This window comes from Procambarus clarkii, chromosome 29, assembly GCF_040958095.1.
Source record: "Procambarus clarkii isolate CNS0578487 chromosome 29, FALCON_Pclarkii_2.0, whole genome shotgun sequence".
Classification (NCBI taxonomy): Eukaryota; Metazoa; Arthropoda; class Malacostraca; order Decapoda; family Cambaridae; genus Procambarus; species Procambarus clarkii.
This window is the reverse complement of record NC_091178.1, coordinates 19,961,842-19,977,617: the sequence shown is the minus strand read 5'-3', so window position 1 is coordinate 19,977,617 and position 15,776 is coordinate 19,961,842. Positions and strand designations below refer to the sequence as shown.

The window sequence follows — 15,776 nt, the reverse complement described above, 5'->3', positions numbered from 1 at the left end:
AGCCTGCGACGTAGAGAACGCTCGGGTAAAGTGGACATGACTCTTACAGCAGGTGTGGGAGAAATATAAGGGGGGAGGGGGGAACACCGTCACAATATATATATATATATATATATATATATATCTATATATATATATATATATATATATATATATATATATATATATATATATATATATATATACATATATACATATATATATGTATATATACATATATATATGTATATATGTATATATATATATATATATATAAAATTTATATATATATAAATATTTATTCATGAAAACTTGGCTTATTAGGCAAATCGGGCCTTGCACAGTAGGCAGAGAAGTGCGTTCTGGCTACTAGGTACGACATATATATATAAATATATATATATATATATATATATATATATATATATATATATATATATATATATATATATATATATATATATATATATATATATATATTCGATCTTCGATATATTAGATCTTCAGAGAGAGAGATGGGCCTGGGATTAACTGGATCTTTGGGTTTTGGGATCGGCACATGTCTGCTCTATTCCAAGCTGTAGGTCTAGTTTGAGAAGTTAATTAAGGCTAAGGCTAAGTTAATTAAAGGCTAATTAAGGCCAGGCTAAGTTAATTAAACTAAGGTATATGCAGCGTCTCTCTCTGGGCCGAGGTTTTTAATCATTTTATAGGTTATTTTGTCGTCTCCAGGGGATGTTTCTTTGGAGTTTTTCTTAGCCCGATTGTGTTCATCCAGTGTGAAAGGGGTATTAGTGTCAGAGATGTCTGCACATGCTGTAAGGATTCTATGCCATCCTTCCTCCTCTTATCCTGTCTGCACTGCTAGTACATCAGGTGTGTTACGGCCCTCTCAGGTCGCAACTGGGTTCATACTCTGATGTTATTAGAGGAAGGGTATCCGGCCCCAAGCCAGTAGTGGCTTTCAAGGGATGAGATCCGTGACACAAGTAAAATAAAAGGGGAAGGGAAAGAAAGGCAAAAACTTAAGATTATAATTAATACCTTCACCAATAAATAATATATAAAAGTTACACAGGGGGAGGGGTATTAACACTTATTTACACTGACGTCTTCTTCTGAAGGCTCTGGATCCTCTCGGTGCCAAGTTCCTCGGTGCTCTCGTGGTCTCTTGACAAATCCTTCGATCAAGCTGAGTCTACCCCTGACACAGGCCAGCCAAAACACAGTTCCACTGGGGGTACCGCCGTGGAGGCCGTCAACCACAAGTCCAGTAGAACAGCTGGCAGGTTCCGGATCAGCAACGCTGTTCAGGCCACTCCACGAGCGATACTAGGGTAACGCCCTAGTCAGGAGCCTCGTGTGATACCACAGATCACTCTCCTGTCTACAATACCCCAGTGGTTAATCGTCTCCAGCAATCGGTCCCGGGTACGACAATCCTTCACTGCCGCTTCACAGGCAGGGTAACACCACAGTGTTCATCCGGGAGACGACTCACAGCTGCTGCAGCAACGCACAAGGTATGGGGACGGCTGCCTTGGCTAGACTGCCTCAACTTCATCACAGCAGTCCCAGGTCGACTCTGTAAGCAGACACGTCATCAATAACCGGGACTCACTAAAGCACCTCACTTACAGGCTCAGACACAAACGCCCACCTATCCACTCCATAGATGGCGCTGTTGTCTGAGCACCACCTCACCAGAGGTCAGCAGCGGCTGTGTTGTGAGCTGACCAGGACTGGAAACTGGCCCTTGTGGCCAGTACACTTCGTCTTCACCAGGTGTCGTCGTCCATTTGGAGGGGGTTTCGGGAGCTGACCCACAGATGGCGCGGTCGTCACTGCTCCGTGCTCGGACGTCGGGCTCGGGTCCGTAACACCTCCCCACCAAAAAGAATTTGGTTTGGGGTTCTATAAAGAGAAACACAAACCAAATTAGTACGTGGATCTAGACGCGAGACAATGCATCGGCTACTACGTTGTCCACCCCTTTGATGTGTTCTATTTGGAGGGGATATTGTTGCAGATGTAGACTCCATCTGGTGAGCCTGAGGTTCTTTTGCCTAAACTGAGCTAGGAACTTTAGAGGATTATGGTCGGTCCGTACTAATATAGGGTGACCATTACTTGTTAAGTATACCTCAACGTGCTGGACGGAATTAATTAAGGCCAACGTTTCTTTTTCTATGACTGAGTAATTAAGCTGACTGGGGGTGAACTTCTTAGAATGATAGGCCACAGGATGTTCCACCCCCTTTTCGTCCGTCTGAGATAACACGGAGCCCAGGCCATAGTCAGAAGCGTCGACCGTTAGGATAAATCTATCCTCAAAGCTCGGGGACCTGAGGATCGGAGAAGAGATTAGAATTGTCTTTAGACTCTCAAATGCCTCCTGGCAATTCTCATTCCATATTAGTTTCACCCCCTTCTTCAAAAGATCTGTCAGGAGGGCGGCGATGGAGGAAAAATTAGGGACAAACTTACGATAAAAACCAGCCATACCAAGGAAACGCAAGATGTCCTTCCTGGTAGCTGGTGTAGGATACTGGATTATTGCCTCTATTTTACTGGCCTTCGGTGCAATCCATCCTCCTCCAACCTTATGACCTAAGAAGATGACAGAGGTTCTGGCAAACTCAGATTTATGCAGGTTGACCACCAATCCTGATTGGAGCATGGCCTTGAAGAAATCCTCTATGTGACGCAGATGATCCTGCCAATCTACATCATATATTAATACATCATCGATGTAGACTAAGGTGTTTTCCACGCCACGCAACACAATACCCATCAGTCTCTGGAAAGTGGAGGCTGCGTTTTTCATCCCGAATGGCATCACCTGACATTCAAACAGCCCGTCGGGAGTCACAAATGCTGATATGGGTTTGGCCTTCTCCGTGAGGGGAACTTGCCAATAGCCCTTGAACAGGTCAAATTTAGTCAGGTAACGAGCTTTACCTATGGCATCCAGACATTCCTCTACCCTGGGGAGAGGGTAGGTATCTGCTACTGTGACCTTATTCACCTGGCGATAATCAATACAAAGACGGTATTTCTTACCAGGTTTGGGCACTAGTAGTATCGGGGACGACCATGGGCTCGAGCTCGGGGCTATTAGATGGTGTTTCAGCATATAATCTATCTCCTCTTTCACCACCCATTTCTTCAGTGGGTTGAGACAGTAAGGGTGTTGCTTTATAGGTCGGACTCCTTCCTCCAGCTCGACATCATGCCTTAGGACTGATGTTAATCCTGGAACATCTTTGAAGATAGGCTTGTATTCCTGGATCATCTGCAGCAATGATGGTTGATGTCCTTCGGCCACGTGTGTCAACTTTGCCTGCAAGTTTAACAGAATTTCTGAGTTAGTTAACACCTCCTCTTCCTCCTCGATGTCATCGTTTGTGGTCACCAAGGTTATTGGGAGTGTATCCCGACCCTCGTATTTCTTGATCATATTGACATGAACCAAAGTTTCTTTCTTCCGGCGGTCTGGAGTACTAAGAAGGTAATTGAGATTAGTAACCTTCTTTACAACCTGGTAGGGACCTACGAATCTGGCGCTCAAGCTTCCGGTTACTGTAGGAGTACTTACCAAAACCAGATCTCCTACTTGGAACTCTCTTTGCTTGGTCCTTCTATCATATCTGCTCTTGGTAGTCTTTTGCGTATTTTCCAAGGTTCTCGTAGCCATCTCCCATGCTGAGAACAGCCGGCCTTTATTTGTAGACAACCAGTCCACAACGTCCTCATTGGTTTCCTCGTCTAGCCAATGGTCTCGTGCCACCTCTAAGGGACCTCTAACTGAGTGACCAAAGATCATCTCGAATGGGGAGATTCCTAGGGATTCATTGGGCACTGATCTTACCGCAAATAGGAGGTAGGGCAGGTCTTCAACCCACTTACTCTGCCGGTCATAGCAAAACTTCCGAAGCATGCCCTTCAACGTCTGGTGAAAACGCTCCAAAGCTCCTTGAGACTCGGGATGGTAGGCACTGGAGGTAATCTGTCGGATTCCCAGGTCGGCGATCTGTTGGCGAAACAAATGGGACATAAAGTTAGATCCTTGGTCCGTCTGAATGGTCTTAGGAAGACCGTATCGCGAGACGAACCAGAGCAAATGTTTCACCAAGACCATCGCAGTGATGGTCTTAACCCTTAAACTGCGCATGGCGTATATATACGCCCTGAGTAACATGTCCCATGGTGCGCATGGCGTATATATACGCCATAGGGTGCCAGGCCTGATTCAAATGGCCCGCGGCTACACGGGGTTCACAGTAGCTTCCTCAGGGCTCTTGTAAACAGATGCCATTTTTAAAAAAAATCGTGGGCAATATTCTCAGGTGTGAGAGGCACAGTACTGTTGGAGCAACCAAGGCCGGCGCACGCAGCATGAGCGAACAGCATTGATGTTCAGCTTGTGCCCACAGCATCGCCGAAAAATGTCAAAATAAATATATAATTGTTATTATTTAGCGATGACAATATTACAGATGACCAATGACTGTGATATAAATAACCAGGGTTGTGATAATAGCAGGATTGTTGTAATAATTAGCGCTGTGTGAGGAGTGATGCTGAGAGACGGAGGGAGACAGCATCGTTTACTGACTGTGTGGCCACCTGTTATTGTTTGCGTTCACCATACCAGGTCAGTGGTTCTCTATGGTGAACACAAATGTAGATACTTATATATAATGTGTGTATTAGTGTAATAACAGCAAAAGGATTATGCTGGGAGGAGCCATATGGGTGACGGAGGTGACGTCGTCTGCACGATTTCTCTAGCTGTTTAGAGGGTGGCCACTATGCTCTTTGGGCGCTCTACAAGCTTAGGTGTACAGTTATGGTGCATAAAACATGTAGATATTTATATATAACGTCTGTATATAGTGTAATAACACCACAACTGGTATTGTTGGGGGAGAAAGTTTAGTGCGTGTGACCTTGAAAGAGTGAGGGAGCCGCCAGCCGCCATCTGTGTATAGCGACGACTCTTAGTGCCTGAACTAACTATATCAGCTTAGCTGTACAGTTGTGGTGAACAAAATATACTCATACTTATATATAACGTCTGTATATAGTGTAATAACACCACAACTGGTATTGTTGGGGGAGAAAGTTTAGTGCGTGTGTTGAGGGAGTGGCAGCGAGTGGCTGGCTGGTGTGTGGCGGTAACTCCTCGTTGCTTTTCGACTCTCAATACAAACTTAGTGGTTCGTTATGGTGACCAAAACATGCCAATACTTATATATAACCTGTGTATAGAGTGTAATAGCAGCAAAACTATTTGTTTATTGTTTTATAAACATAATAATTGAATCACTAATACGCACATCATACTTTTGAGTATAGCGATTATTAACCACTTTTATTATATAAATATATTACAATACACACTATTGAATAATATTACTGCAAAAAAACTAAGAAAAAATCAATCGGAGACATTGAAACAATTAGGTAATAATATCTTTGTGGCAACTTCCATCTGTCAACGCGGGTGACGCTGACCGGGTCTGACGACCGCTCTGTCAACGCCAACTTTTTGCCAGACTTCCTCGGTCAATTGCGCCCAAAATATGTTACCTACGATTTTTTTTTTATTTTTTCCGTGCTCAGGGGACACAAATTAACATGTTTAGAAGACGAAAAAATTTTTTTGAATTTTTTTTTTTCTTGCGCACAGGGGTGTAAATGTCCATATGACCCCTGAGCAGTGTAAGGGTTAAGGGGGATCGCTTCTGGGTACCTACTAACCCGATCTAGTATCGTTAGCAAATACTGCACCCCTGAGGTAGAAGGCGGAAGTGGGCCTACTATATCCAGGATGAGATGTTCAAAGGGCTCACCTATGGATGGAATGGGGTATAAAGGGGCTTTGGGGACAGGCTGGTTTGCTTTCCCGGCCACCTGGCAGGCGTGGCAGGTTTTGCAAAAACGACGTACGTCCTCCTTCATATGCGGCCAGTAGAAACTCTTGGCCAGGCGCTGGAAAGTCTTAGAGATCCCACCATGTCCAGCAAATCTATTGGCATGGGCCGTTTCTAACAGCTTAGATCTGAACACGGCGGGGACGACTATCTGGTCACCTACCGCACTCGACTGGGGGTATTTCGGAGGATGCCGGCGACACAGTACATCACTTGACCGTACATACAAATCACCTCCTTTCGTAGGAGAGTCTATGGTGTCGGCCAACTTCCGTACCTGAGGGTCCTTCTTCTGTTCCTCTATCAGATGGGCTCGAGTCCAGTGTTCAGGAACCGGCATCTGGACGGGCGGGACTGGTGTATGGCTACTCGTAACCTGTGGGATAGGAGGAGAGTCAAACAAAGTGCTTAAATCTGGCGGTGCATGGAGTTGCGCCTGAGACCTGGTTTGCACCGCCGCGATAGGACGGGTCTCTTCACATTCTGGATCATCCACTACCAGGGGACAGTTGGGTAACAATCCTAGGGCTAAGTCATTGGCCAATATTACGTCAATCCCCTTTATGGGAAGACTATTCACCACAGCCAACCGACACTCACCTTTGAAGTGCTGAGAGTCTAGATGCACTTGTACCAAAGGGGCAACGTACAAGGTGGAAGGGAATCCACCCAGGATTACCTTCTGCATCCCATTCGCCGATATACCTTCGGGTAATGATGTTTCCAAAATTAGAGACTGGGCCGCTCCACTGTCTCTAAGTATTACCACGGGCTTACTCGAAAGGCCACTGGCTACATGCCCTTGGGAGGTATATGGGGCGAACAATCCTTTCCTCTTCTCTAGGGTGGATGTCGGTGGTACTATACTGTTTATCAGCATGACTTCCCTACGGGGATTATTACCTGTACTGCTACGACACTTCGCAGCAATATGTCCTCTCTTGCCGCAGGTCCAACACAATACATCCCTTTTCGGACTAATCCTCCGAGGACTATCTGAGGTTGACTTGGCGACACTACGAGGGGCAGTTTTATCCTCCGGTTTATGTTTGGCTGGATATCTTGAATAGGTCTTCGGGACGTACCTAGCAGATGGCCTATGAGTCAGGATGTATTCCTCAGCCATTGTGGCTGCTGCACTCAAGGTCTCTACCTGCTGTTCCTCTAGATACGTCTTCAAGTCTCCAGACAAACAATCCTTGAAGTCCTCTAGCAGTATGAGCTGCTCGAGGTCTTCTTTAGTCTCCATCTTCCGAGAGGCACACCATTCCTGGAAAAGTCGCTCCTTGATGGTGGCGAATTCGGTGAAAGTGTGCTCTGAGGTCTTTTTTCAGGTTTCTGAACTTCTGCCGGTACGCCTCAGGTACCAATTGGTACGCCATGAGCACAACCTTCTTCACCTTGTCATAATCGCCGGAGTCGTCAAGGGATAACGTGGAGTAGGCGATTTGGGCCTTCCCAGTCAAGACTGACTGTATCATGATGGCCCAATTCTCCCTTGGCCACTCCAAAGAGGCAGCGACTTTCTCGAAGGCTGCAAAGAACTTTGACACTTCCTTCTCATGGAATTTGGGGACCATTTTGATGTTTCTTACCGGATAGAAACTACTGGTTTCCGTTGTTGGCCTCCGACCACCGCCTAATCGTAATACTTCTAGTTCATGTTGTCTCTGTCTTTCCTTTTCTTCTCTCTCTCGCTGTTTCTCTTCCCTTTCTCGTTCTTCTCTCTCTCGTCTCTCTTCTCTTTCTCGCTCTTCTCTTTCTCGTTTCTCTTCTCTTTCTCGCTCTTCCCTTTCTCGTTTCTCTTCTCTTTCTCGCTCTTCTCTTTCTCGTTCTAATTCTAAACGCCTTATCTCTAATTCTTTTCCTAATCTCTCTCTTTCCATTTCTAATTTCTTATCTTCTCTCTTTCTCGCTTCCTCTTCTCTCTCTTTAGCGATCTCTAGCTTTTTCCATTCTATTTCTCGATGGATCTCTAGTTCACGCATTTTCACAGTAAGCACACTTATATTTAGTTCACTCTCATCACTTTCGACATCACTGCTTTTACCTTCCTGTTTAGTGGAAGCTATTTCCTCACCTTCCTTTATACTAGGAGTCTTGCCTTCCTGTTTCTCTGCCTTCAAATGCCGGTGAACTTTGGACAAGATCTCCACACGGGAATCACTGGCACGGATCTTGATCTCCAGGTAGGCGCTCACTAGCACAAGTTCCGGTTTGCTCAGATATTTTAATCTGGCAAGACAGTCCTCTCTGTTCAGAAAAGCCTGAACCTCGTCCAGATCATCGATGGTAGCTTTTTCTGCCATTGTCACAGACGGAACACTTAACTAGCACTTAACACACCGCTTTCACGTTAGCACTTAACGCAACGAGCACTGTTCTACGCCAATATTGCACTTTATCGCACCTGGCACCTCACTTGCCAATATTGCACGTAATTACTTCGGGCACCGCACTACACAATATTGCACTGAATCCAAGCGAACACTTCGCTCTACAATATTGCACTGAATCACGACGAGCACCGCACTACACAATATTGCACTGAATCGCTTAATCACAGCGAGCACCGCACTGCACAATATCGCACTTAGTCACTCTTGAGCACCGCACAGGGCGTATAACGTCCTAATCGTCACACAGGGGGAATTATATACAGGGATTACGCCACTTCACCACCCCTGTCAAACATACCTAACAAGGGGATGGATCCCGCTGGGGATGCCAATTATGTTACGGCCCTCTCGGGTCGCAACTGGGTTCGTACTCTGATGTTATTAGAGGAAGGGTATCCAGCCCCAAGCCAGTAGTGGCTTTCAAGGGATGAGATCCATGACGCAAGTAAAATAAAAGGGGAAGGGAAAGAAAGGCAAAAACTTAAGATTATAATTAATACCTTCACCAATAAATAATATATAAAAGTTACACAGGGGGAGGGGTATTAACACTTATTTACACTGACGTCTTCTTCTGAAGACTCTGGATCCTCTCGGTGCCAAGTTCCTCGGTGCTCTCGTGGTCTCTTGACGAATCCTTCGATCAAGCTGAGTCTACCCCTGACACAGGCCAGCCAAAACACAGTTCCACTGGGGGCACCGCCGTGGAGGCCGTCAACCACAAGTCCAGCAGAACAGCTGGCAGGTTCCGGATCAGCAACGCTGTTCAGGCCACTCCACGAGCGATACTAGGGTAACGCCCTAGTCAGGAGCCTCGTGTGATACCACAGATCACTCTCCTGTCTACAATACCCCAGTGGTTAATCGTCTCCAGCAATCGGTCCCGGGTACGACAATCCTTCACTGCCGCTTCACAGGCAGGGTAACACCACAGTGTTTATCTGGGAGACGACTCACAGCTGCTGCAGCAACGCACAAGGTATGGGGACGGCTGACTTGGGTAGACTGCCTCAACTTCATCACAGCAGTCCCAGGTCGACTCTGTAAGCAGACACGTCATCAATAACCAGGACTCACTAAAGCACCTCACTTACAGGCTCAGACACAAACGCCCACCTATCCACTCCATAGATGGCGCTGTTGTCTGAGCACCACCTCACCAGAGGTCAGCAGCGGCTGTGTTGTGAGCTGACCAGGACTGGAAACTGGCCCTTGTGGCCGGTACACTTCGTCCTCACCAGGTGTCGTCGTCCATTTGGAGGGGGTTTCGGGAGCTGACCCTCAGATGGCGCGGTCGTCACTGCTCCGTGCTCGGACGTCGGGCTCGGGTCCGTAACAAGGTGGAAGCTGATTACTGGCTGCTCTTTCAGAAAATTTGGTTGCCAGTACTTCGGCTTCCTGTTGCGGAACCTTAGGGTGTGGGGCTTTAGGTTTTTTATTTAATTTTGCCCTGTGGATTTGCTGCCACACCTCTCCAAGAGAGATGTGTTCATTCACATGTGAACACCATTCCAGCCACTTTTGTTCTTTGATTATTCTGTTCTCTTGATGCACATGTTCCTTGACCTCATTAAGTAAAGTCCTGTTGTTTTTACATGGCTGCTTTTTGTATAGCTTCCTTGTGCTGCTGAGTCTGTGATTGAGTTCTTTGACATGTTCGCAATAGTACCAGTGATCTTTGTGGTGTCTGGTGGACTGTTTTTTCTGTGGAATTGAATGGTTGGCTGCACTTTGAAGCGCTTTAACAAAACTTGTTCTGCCTGATTAATGTCATCGGGAACAACATAGGTTCTATGCCTTTCTGAGATAAGGTTTTGAAAGCGGTCCCATTTTGCTAAAGCGAAGTGCTAGGCTTCTGGGGGAGGTGGGGTGGGTAGATCCAGCTTTAGTTCAATTTGAACTCCATAGTGGTCGCTTGTGAGTGTGGGCTCAACTGGCCATGTTGCTGCATCTCTCAGGGAGGCTGAAACGTAGGTAATATCAATCTACCTCCTTGGATGTGGGTGGGTTCATTCTCGTTTAAGATTTGGATTTCTAGTAGCTGGTCTAGTTTATGTGCTCTGTGAGTGCTGGCCTCATTTGTTGTGTTCGAGCTCAATGACAATCGATGATGGCCATTGAAATCACCACAAATGATTTTTTGATGTAGTCGCGTGTCCAAATAACACCGAGAGATCCATTTCAGCAAAAGGAGACCTGTAAACATTAAACACTTCAAGTCTGACGGGTCCTAGCTCAATGGATACTCCCATCACCTCTCTCCCTGGCCCACAATCGACTGGGATGGTTATGGGCTTGGAGATCAGGTTACATTTCACATGGATGGCACATCCCCTGGATTGCCCGTTGATCCATGGAAGGAAGAAGCCTCGATAGCCTGAGATTTTAGGTTCTAATCCGGCTCGAGGCAGGCTCTCCTGCAGGATCAGGATGTCTATGCCTTTGGTTGCTGCTATGCATTGCAAGTGTTGCAATTTTGTGCACAGCCCTTGTGCATTCCACTGCAGTATGTTTAGTCCTCTAGGGTTGTTGGAACAGGCTGATATTACCGTGATATCCATGGAGTCAGATGAACTCCGCATGGAAGTTGAGGACTCATCAAGGTCGCTTTCAGAAGTACTGGACTCCTGTTTTTAGGAGTGTTTCCTACCCTGCGTTCTTGAGGGTGAGGATATTGTTTTTCGAATTTCATGAGCATGTGCTCAATTGTCTTTCGAGTCTCTGTGGTTTGCTTTATTCCGTGTTTCGACAGCAAGCATTGGACCAATTCCGTGACCAAGGCCTTAAGCATTGGTCAGAGGGTGTCCAATTGTGTGGGAGAACTACTTACTGCTGTGATGGTTTGGGGGCCTGTTTACTCTTTGGCGATTATCAGTGGAAACTAGGACACTCTTGCCTTCATTGCCCCCAATGTGCTTACTGGATGCAAATATTTTCTTGTGGCCCCAGCCATCCCTCTGTCCTGGACGGAGGCCTTCACACCCTTCAACATGGCCGATAATGGAGGGCCATGTGCCCCTCCACCTGGTTTAGTCATGGTAAGCTCCACGTTATTTTTGTGGGCAAGGGAGTTGGCATATTTTTGGGTTGGGACTTCTGCTCTGCTGTAGGCGTGTGGGGTTTGTTTGCATCCTTTTAAGCCTTTCGGGACATCTTAAGTTCCAGGCGTGGTGTGCCTTGTAGCAATTTGGGTACTTAGCTTGGACGGGCTGGTTAGCGTTGTGTTTATCACGGCATATTTTCATGTCGTGGGGCTGGCCACTGGCTCCACACCTCGTTGGACGTTGACAACTGTCCCTGTGATGTCCAAATCTCTGACATCTGAAGCATCTGAGAGGCTCTGGGGTTTAAGGCCTGTGTTGAAACACGTCTCAAATGCCAAGATATAGCTTTTCTGGTATCCGTCCTTTTACTGTGAGAAGGATTTGTCGGGTTTTCTGCTTTATGGATTTTACCTGGCATCTTTCTGCTGACACCACATAGTTCAGCATAGTTTCGAAAGGAGTTAGGGCCATTTGCAAGGGATAGTGGAGGACAATGATTTACCTTATTTTGTCCTCTGGCTTGAGTTCGTCGCATTTCCTGTAATTTTTAAGTATCGTTAGCGCTGTCTCGTCTTTGGGCCTAAGGATATATTTGCCTCTTAGGTTTAGCTTTGCTCCGATCTTGAGCAGGGAGTACTCTTTTTCAAGGTCCACTACAGTGGCGTATGAGGATTTACCTTCTGCATGCAACACCTTGAAGACTGGCAGTGCAGATTTTGTCTGGGTAGTTAGGAGTGTTTCTTGATAGGTCTTAGTGGAGTGGTTTGTCCTGTTGGCTTTGGTCACAGGATGGTAAACGCGATCATTGTCTGAACTGAAACAGGAGAGATTCTTCCTTTTGTAACTGGTAGCAGCAACGTTGGTTTGCACACAATTTGTCTGGTGGTCATAATTGTGTGCGAAAAGTCATCATTTGGATTCTTGTTCAGATGGTGACTGTGGGGCGATGTTTCTGTCGTGTGAAGGTGACGTGATCACTGTGGCCCATCATGCAAACAGGAGTGACAAGATACAGTAGACCTACAAATGAGGTGCTTCATCTTCACCTCCACCTCATTCCATCCCTCATCTCATACCATGCACTTCCTCACCCACCCAAATAAAACTGTAAAAATGTACTGGTGAGTAATTTGTTTACTTCCTTCTTAAGTGAAGAAAAATGTAAGGAAAATTAAAGATTCCTGCTTACCTTTCAGCGTGTTTTTCATAGCAATTTATGAATATGCTCTCTGCATAGAGGTAAAACATCTTCACATTGCACCTATCTCCACTTACAACAAGAGATCCGTCTCCACAAATACATACACTCGCTGTACGCACTGTACAGGGATCACTGTATGTACTTTCAAATCACTGTAACCATTTTTACCCACACTTTCCACATTAATTTAATCAGAAGTTTTGTCCAGAATGCAAATCTGTCATCTGTCATGCCAATATCTGAATAAATAAAAAAAGAATGCTAAACTTCACAGACATGTGACTGCACATTTTATAGCCACTCCCTTCGTGAAAGCGGAGAGGAAGTCAATTCCCCTTCAAGATGGAGACCCAACCTCAACTACCCTACGAGACTATAAAATTTCCAATCACTTTATAAAATTGTGTGAGATTCGCACTATGTGTCTGGCTGCCAACCACAGACAAACAACTAAACAAACAAAGATTAATCACAAACAAAAAACTAACAAACACAAGACTAATAATGTTTATGACTTGTGATTCTATAGCACGTTTGCAATTGAGATATATCTTACCAAAGCCATGCAGAGTTGCTGTAGATTTTTTGAAGCAATACCCCCTCTAGTTACAATTAAGATCTAGCTGACTAGTACGTGTTACATTAATATAACTACTTTTACAAATATTTTTAATTATCTCTTCACTAACCCATCATGGTCTTAGCATGTCTTATTAAATATACAGATAAGATAGGTATCAATCTAATATATGTCTAACAGTTGCGCAATGTTACATAGAAATGTATACACCAAAAGATTTACATGCATTTTACAGGACAACTCGAACTTTAAACAGGTCGAATCAGTGACAATAGGAGTAATTCCAATATTAGTAAACTATTTTATATATTTTTTACAATATTATTATTATTTTTATGATGAAATAAGAATGGTTTTGAATATTTGAAATTTATGAAAATAATTCTTATATAAATTTCTAATATACGTCTCTCTCTCTCTCTCTCTCGCTCTCTCTCTCTCTCTCTCTCTCTCTCTCTCTCTCTCTCTCTCTCTCTCTCTCTCTCTCTCTCTCTCTCTCTCTCTCTCTCTCTCTCTCTCTTCTCTCTCTCCTCTCTCTCTCTCTCTCTCTCTCTCTCTCTCTCTCTCTCTCTCTCTCTCTCTCTCTCTCTCTCTCTCTCTCTCTCTCTCTCTCTCTCTCTCTCTCTCTCTCTTCTCTCTCTCTCTCTCTCTCTCTCTCTCTCTCTCTCTCTCTCTCTCTCTCTCTCTCTCTCTCTCTCTCTCTCTCTCTCTCTCTCTCTCTCTCTTCTCTCTTCTCTCTCTCTTCTCTCTCTCTTCTCTCTTCTCTCTCTCTTCTCTCTCTCTTCTCTCTTCTCTCTCTCTTCTCTCTTCTCTCTTTCTTCTCTCTTCTCTCTTCTCTCTCTTCTCTCTCTCTTCTCTCTTTTCTCTCTCTTCTCTCTCTCTTCTCTCTTCTCTCTCTCTTCTCTCTTCTCTCTCTCTTCTCTCTTCTCTCTCTCTTCTCTCTCACTTTCTCTCTTCTCTCTCACTTTCTCTCTTCTCTCTCACTTTCTCTCTCTCTTTCTCTTCTCTCTCTCTTCTCTCTTTTCTCTCTCTTCTCTCTCTCTTCTCTCTCTCTTCTCTCTTCTCTCTCTCTTCTCTCTCACTTTCTCTCTTCTCTCTCACTTTCTCTCTTCTCTCTCACTTTCTCTCTCTCTTTCTCTCTCTCTCTCTCTCTCTCTCTCTCTCTCTCTCTCTCTCTCTCTCTCTCTCTCTCTCTCTCTCTCTCTCTCTCTCTCTCTCTCTCTCTCTCTCTCTCTCTCTCTCTCTCTCTCTCTCTCTCTCTCTCTCTCTCTCTCTCTCTCTCTCTCTCTCTCTCTCTCTCTCTCTCTCTCTCTCTCTCTCTCTCTCTCTCTCTCTATTCTCTCTCTCTCTTCTCTCTCTCTCTCTTTCTCTCTCTCTCTCTCTCTCTCTCTTCTCTCTCTCTATTCTCTCTCTCTCTCTCTCTCTCTCTCTCTCTCTCTCTCTCTCTCTCTCTCTCTCTCTCTCTCTCTCTCTCTCTCTCTCTCTCTCTCTCTCTCTCTCTCTCTCTCTCTCTCTTCTCTCTCTCTCTCTTCTCTCTCTCTCTCTCTCTCTCTCTCTTCTCTCTCTCTCTCTTCTCTCTCTCTCTCTCTCTCTCTCTCTCTCTCTCTCTCTCTCTCTCTCTCTCTCTCTCTCTCTCCCCGCTGTCTCGCACACCTACCTTCACCAATGGAAAACAGGTCAACAAGCTGTACTGGGAGTGAATCCGACTAAAAACTTCACCCTTTGGGCGCCGGGCAACACATGTCAGTTTTCCGATGACTTCCGCTGCCCAGACAAAATGGCAATAACAAATATTGCAGTGACTAGAAACACAAACAAACTAGATTTCATTGAATGTCACCAAGTCATTGGGTGGTAGTGTGGTGACGTGTTAAATGCTTGTACAACCTATGTATTGAAATTATATGCTGCAAAGACTTGAGCAGCATGAGTAGTGTTTTGTCTAGAAATTGTACAATGCTTTGTAATTTCAAGGTGTGTTTACATTTTGCACAACCTGCAATATCTTTGAGGAGAGTGCAGCACATTAATGAGCAATAGGACATCAAAATTGTGTTCTTATGATAGTATTGTGTATGGTTCAGTTATTGTATAACATCACGTTTGTGTGATCTGTTCCAGGATTGAACAATATGTGGTAGTTCAGCTTTTATTAAAGGAATGTACAACATGAGATAGTTTGAAGGCCTGTGGTGTAATGGTGTGTTTGTGTCATGTAAAACTTATAGATGACTTGTGTTGAACGCTTGTGCAATATAATGTATCTATGAATGAAGAACGTCAGTATATAATAGTGAATTAGTATAACTTTAAATTTATCTATTACATTCATTGTATTAAAGTAGCTTAGTACTTATACAATAAACTCAATTATCAGTCCAGTATTAAAGCTGTTAAAAGCATAAAATATTTTCGTATCCTCCGGCATTTTACTAAAACTTTATCAAATTAAAAAAAAAATCATTAAATTTACTGCTGCGAAAGATATAAGTTTTTATAAGATAATACTATTATTTAGTAATATTCTTCATCCTGAAGAATGTGCCCTTGTAATTCATGCTTTTCAAGGAGGTGTTGCATATATATATATATATATATATATATATATATATATATATATATATATATATATAT

The 15,776-nt window shown here is 44.5% G+C and overlaps 1 protein-coding gene across 1 annotated transcript in view; it reads left to right on the top strand.

The window, feature by feature from the left end:
• LOC138369739 (uncharacterized) overlaps nucleotides 1-15,512 on the top strand; it is a 63,771-nt gene extending 48,259 nt beyond the window's left edge. The window contains exon 4 of the mRNA XM_069333185.1: nucleotides 14,819-15,512. Coding sequence (XP_069189286.1) covers nucleotides 14,819-15,000 — 182 coding nt within the window. The 3' untranslated portion in view covers nucleotides 15,001-15,512. The remainder of the gene's footprint in view (nucleotides 1-14,818) is intronic.
• Nucleotides 15,513-15,776: the final 264 nt, after the last annotated feature.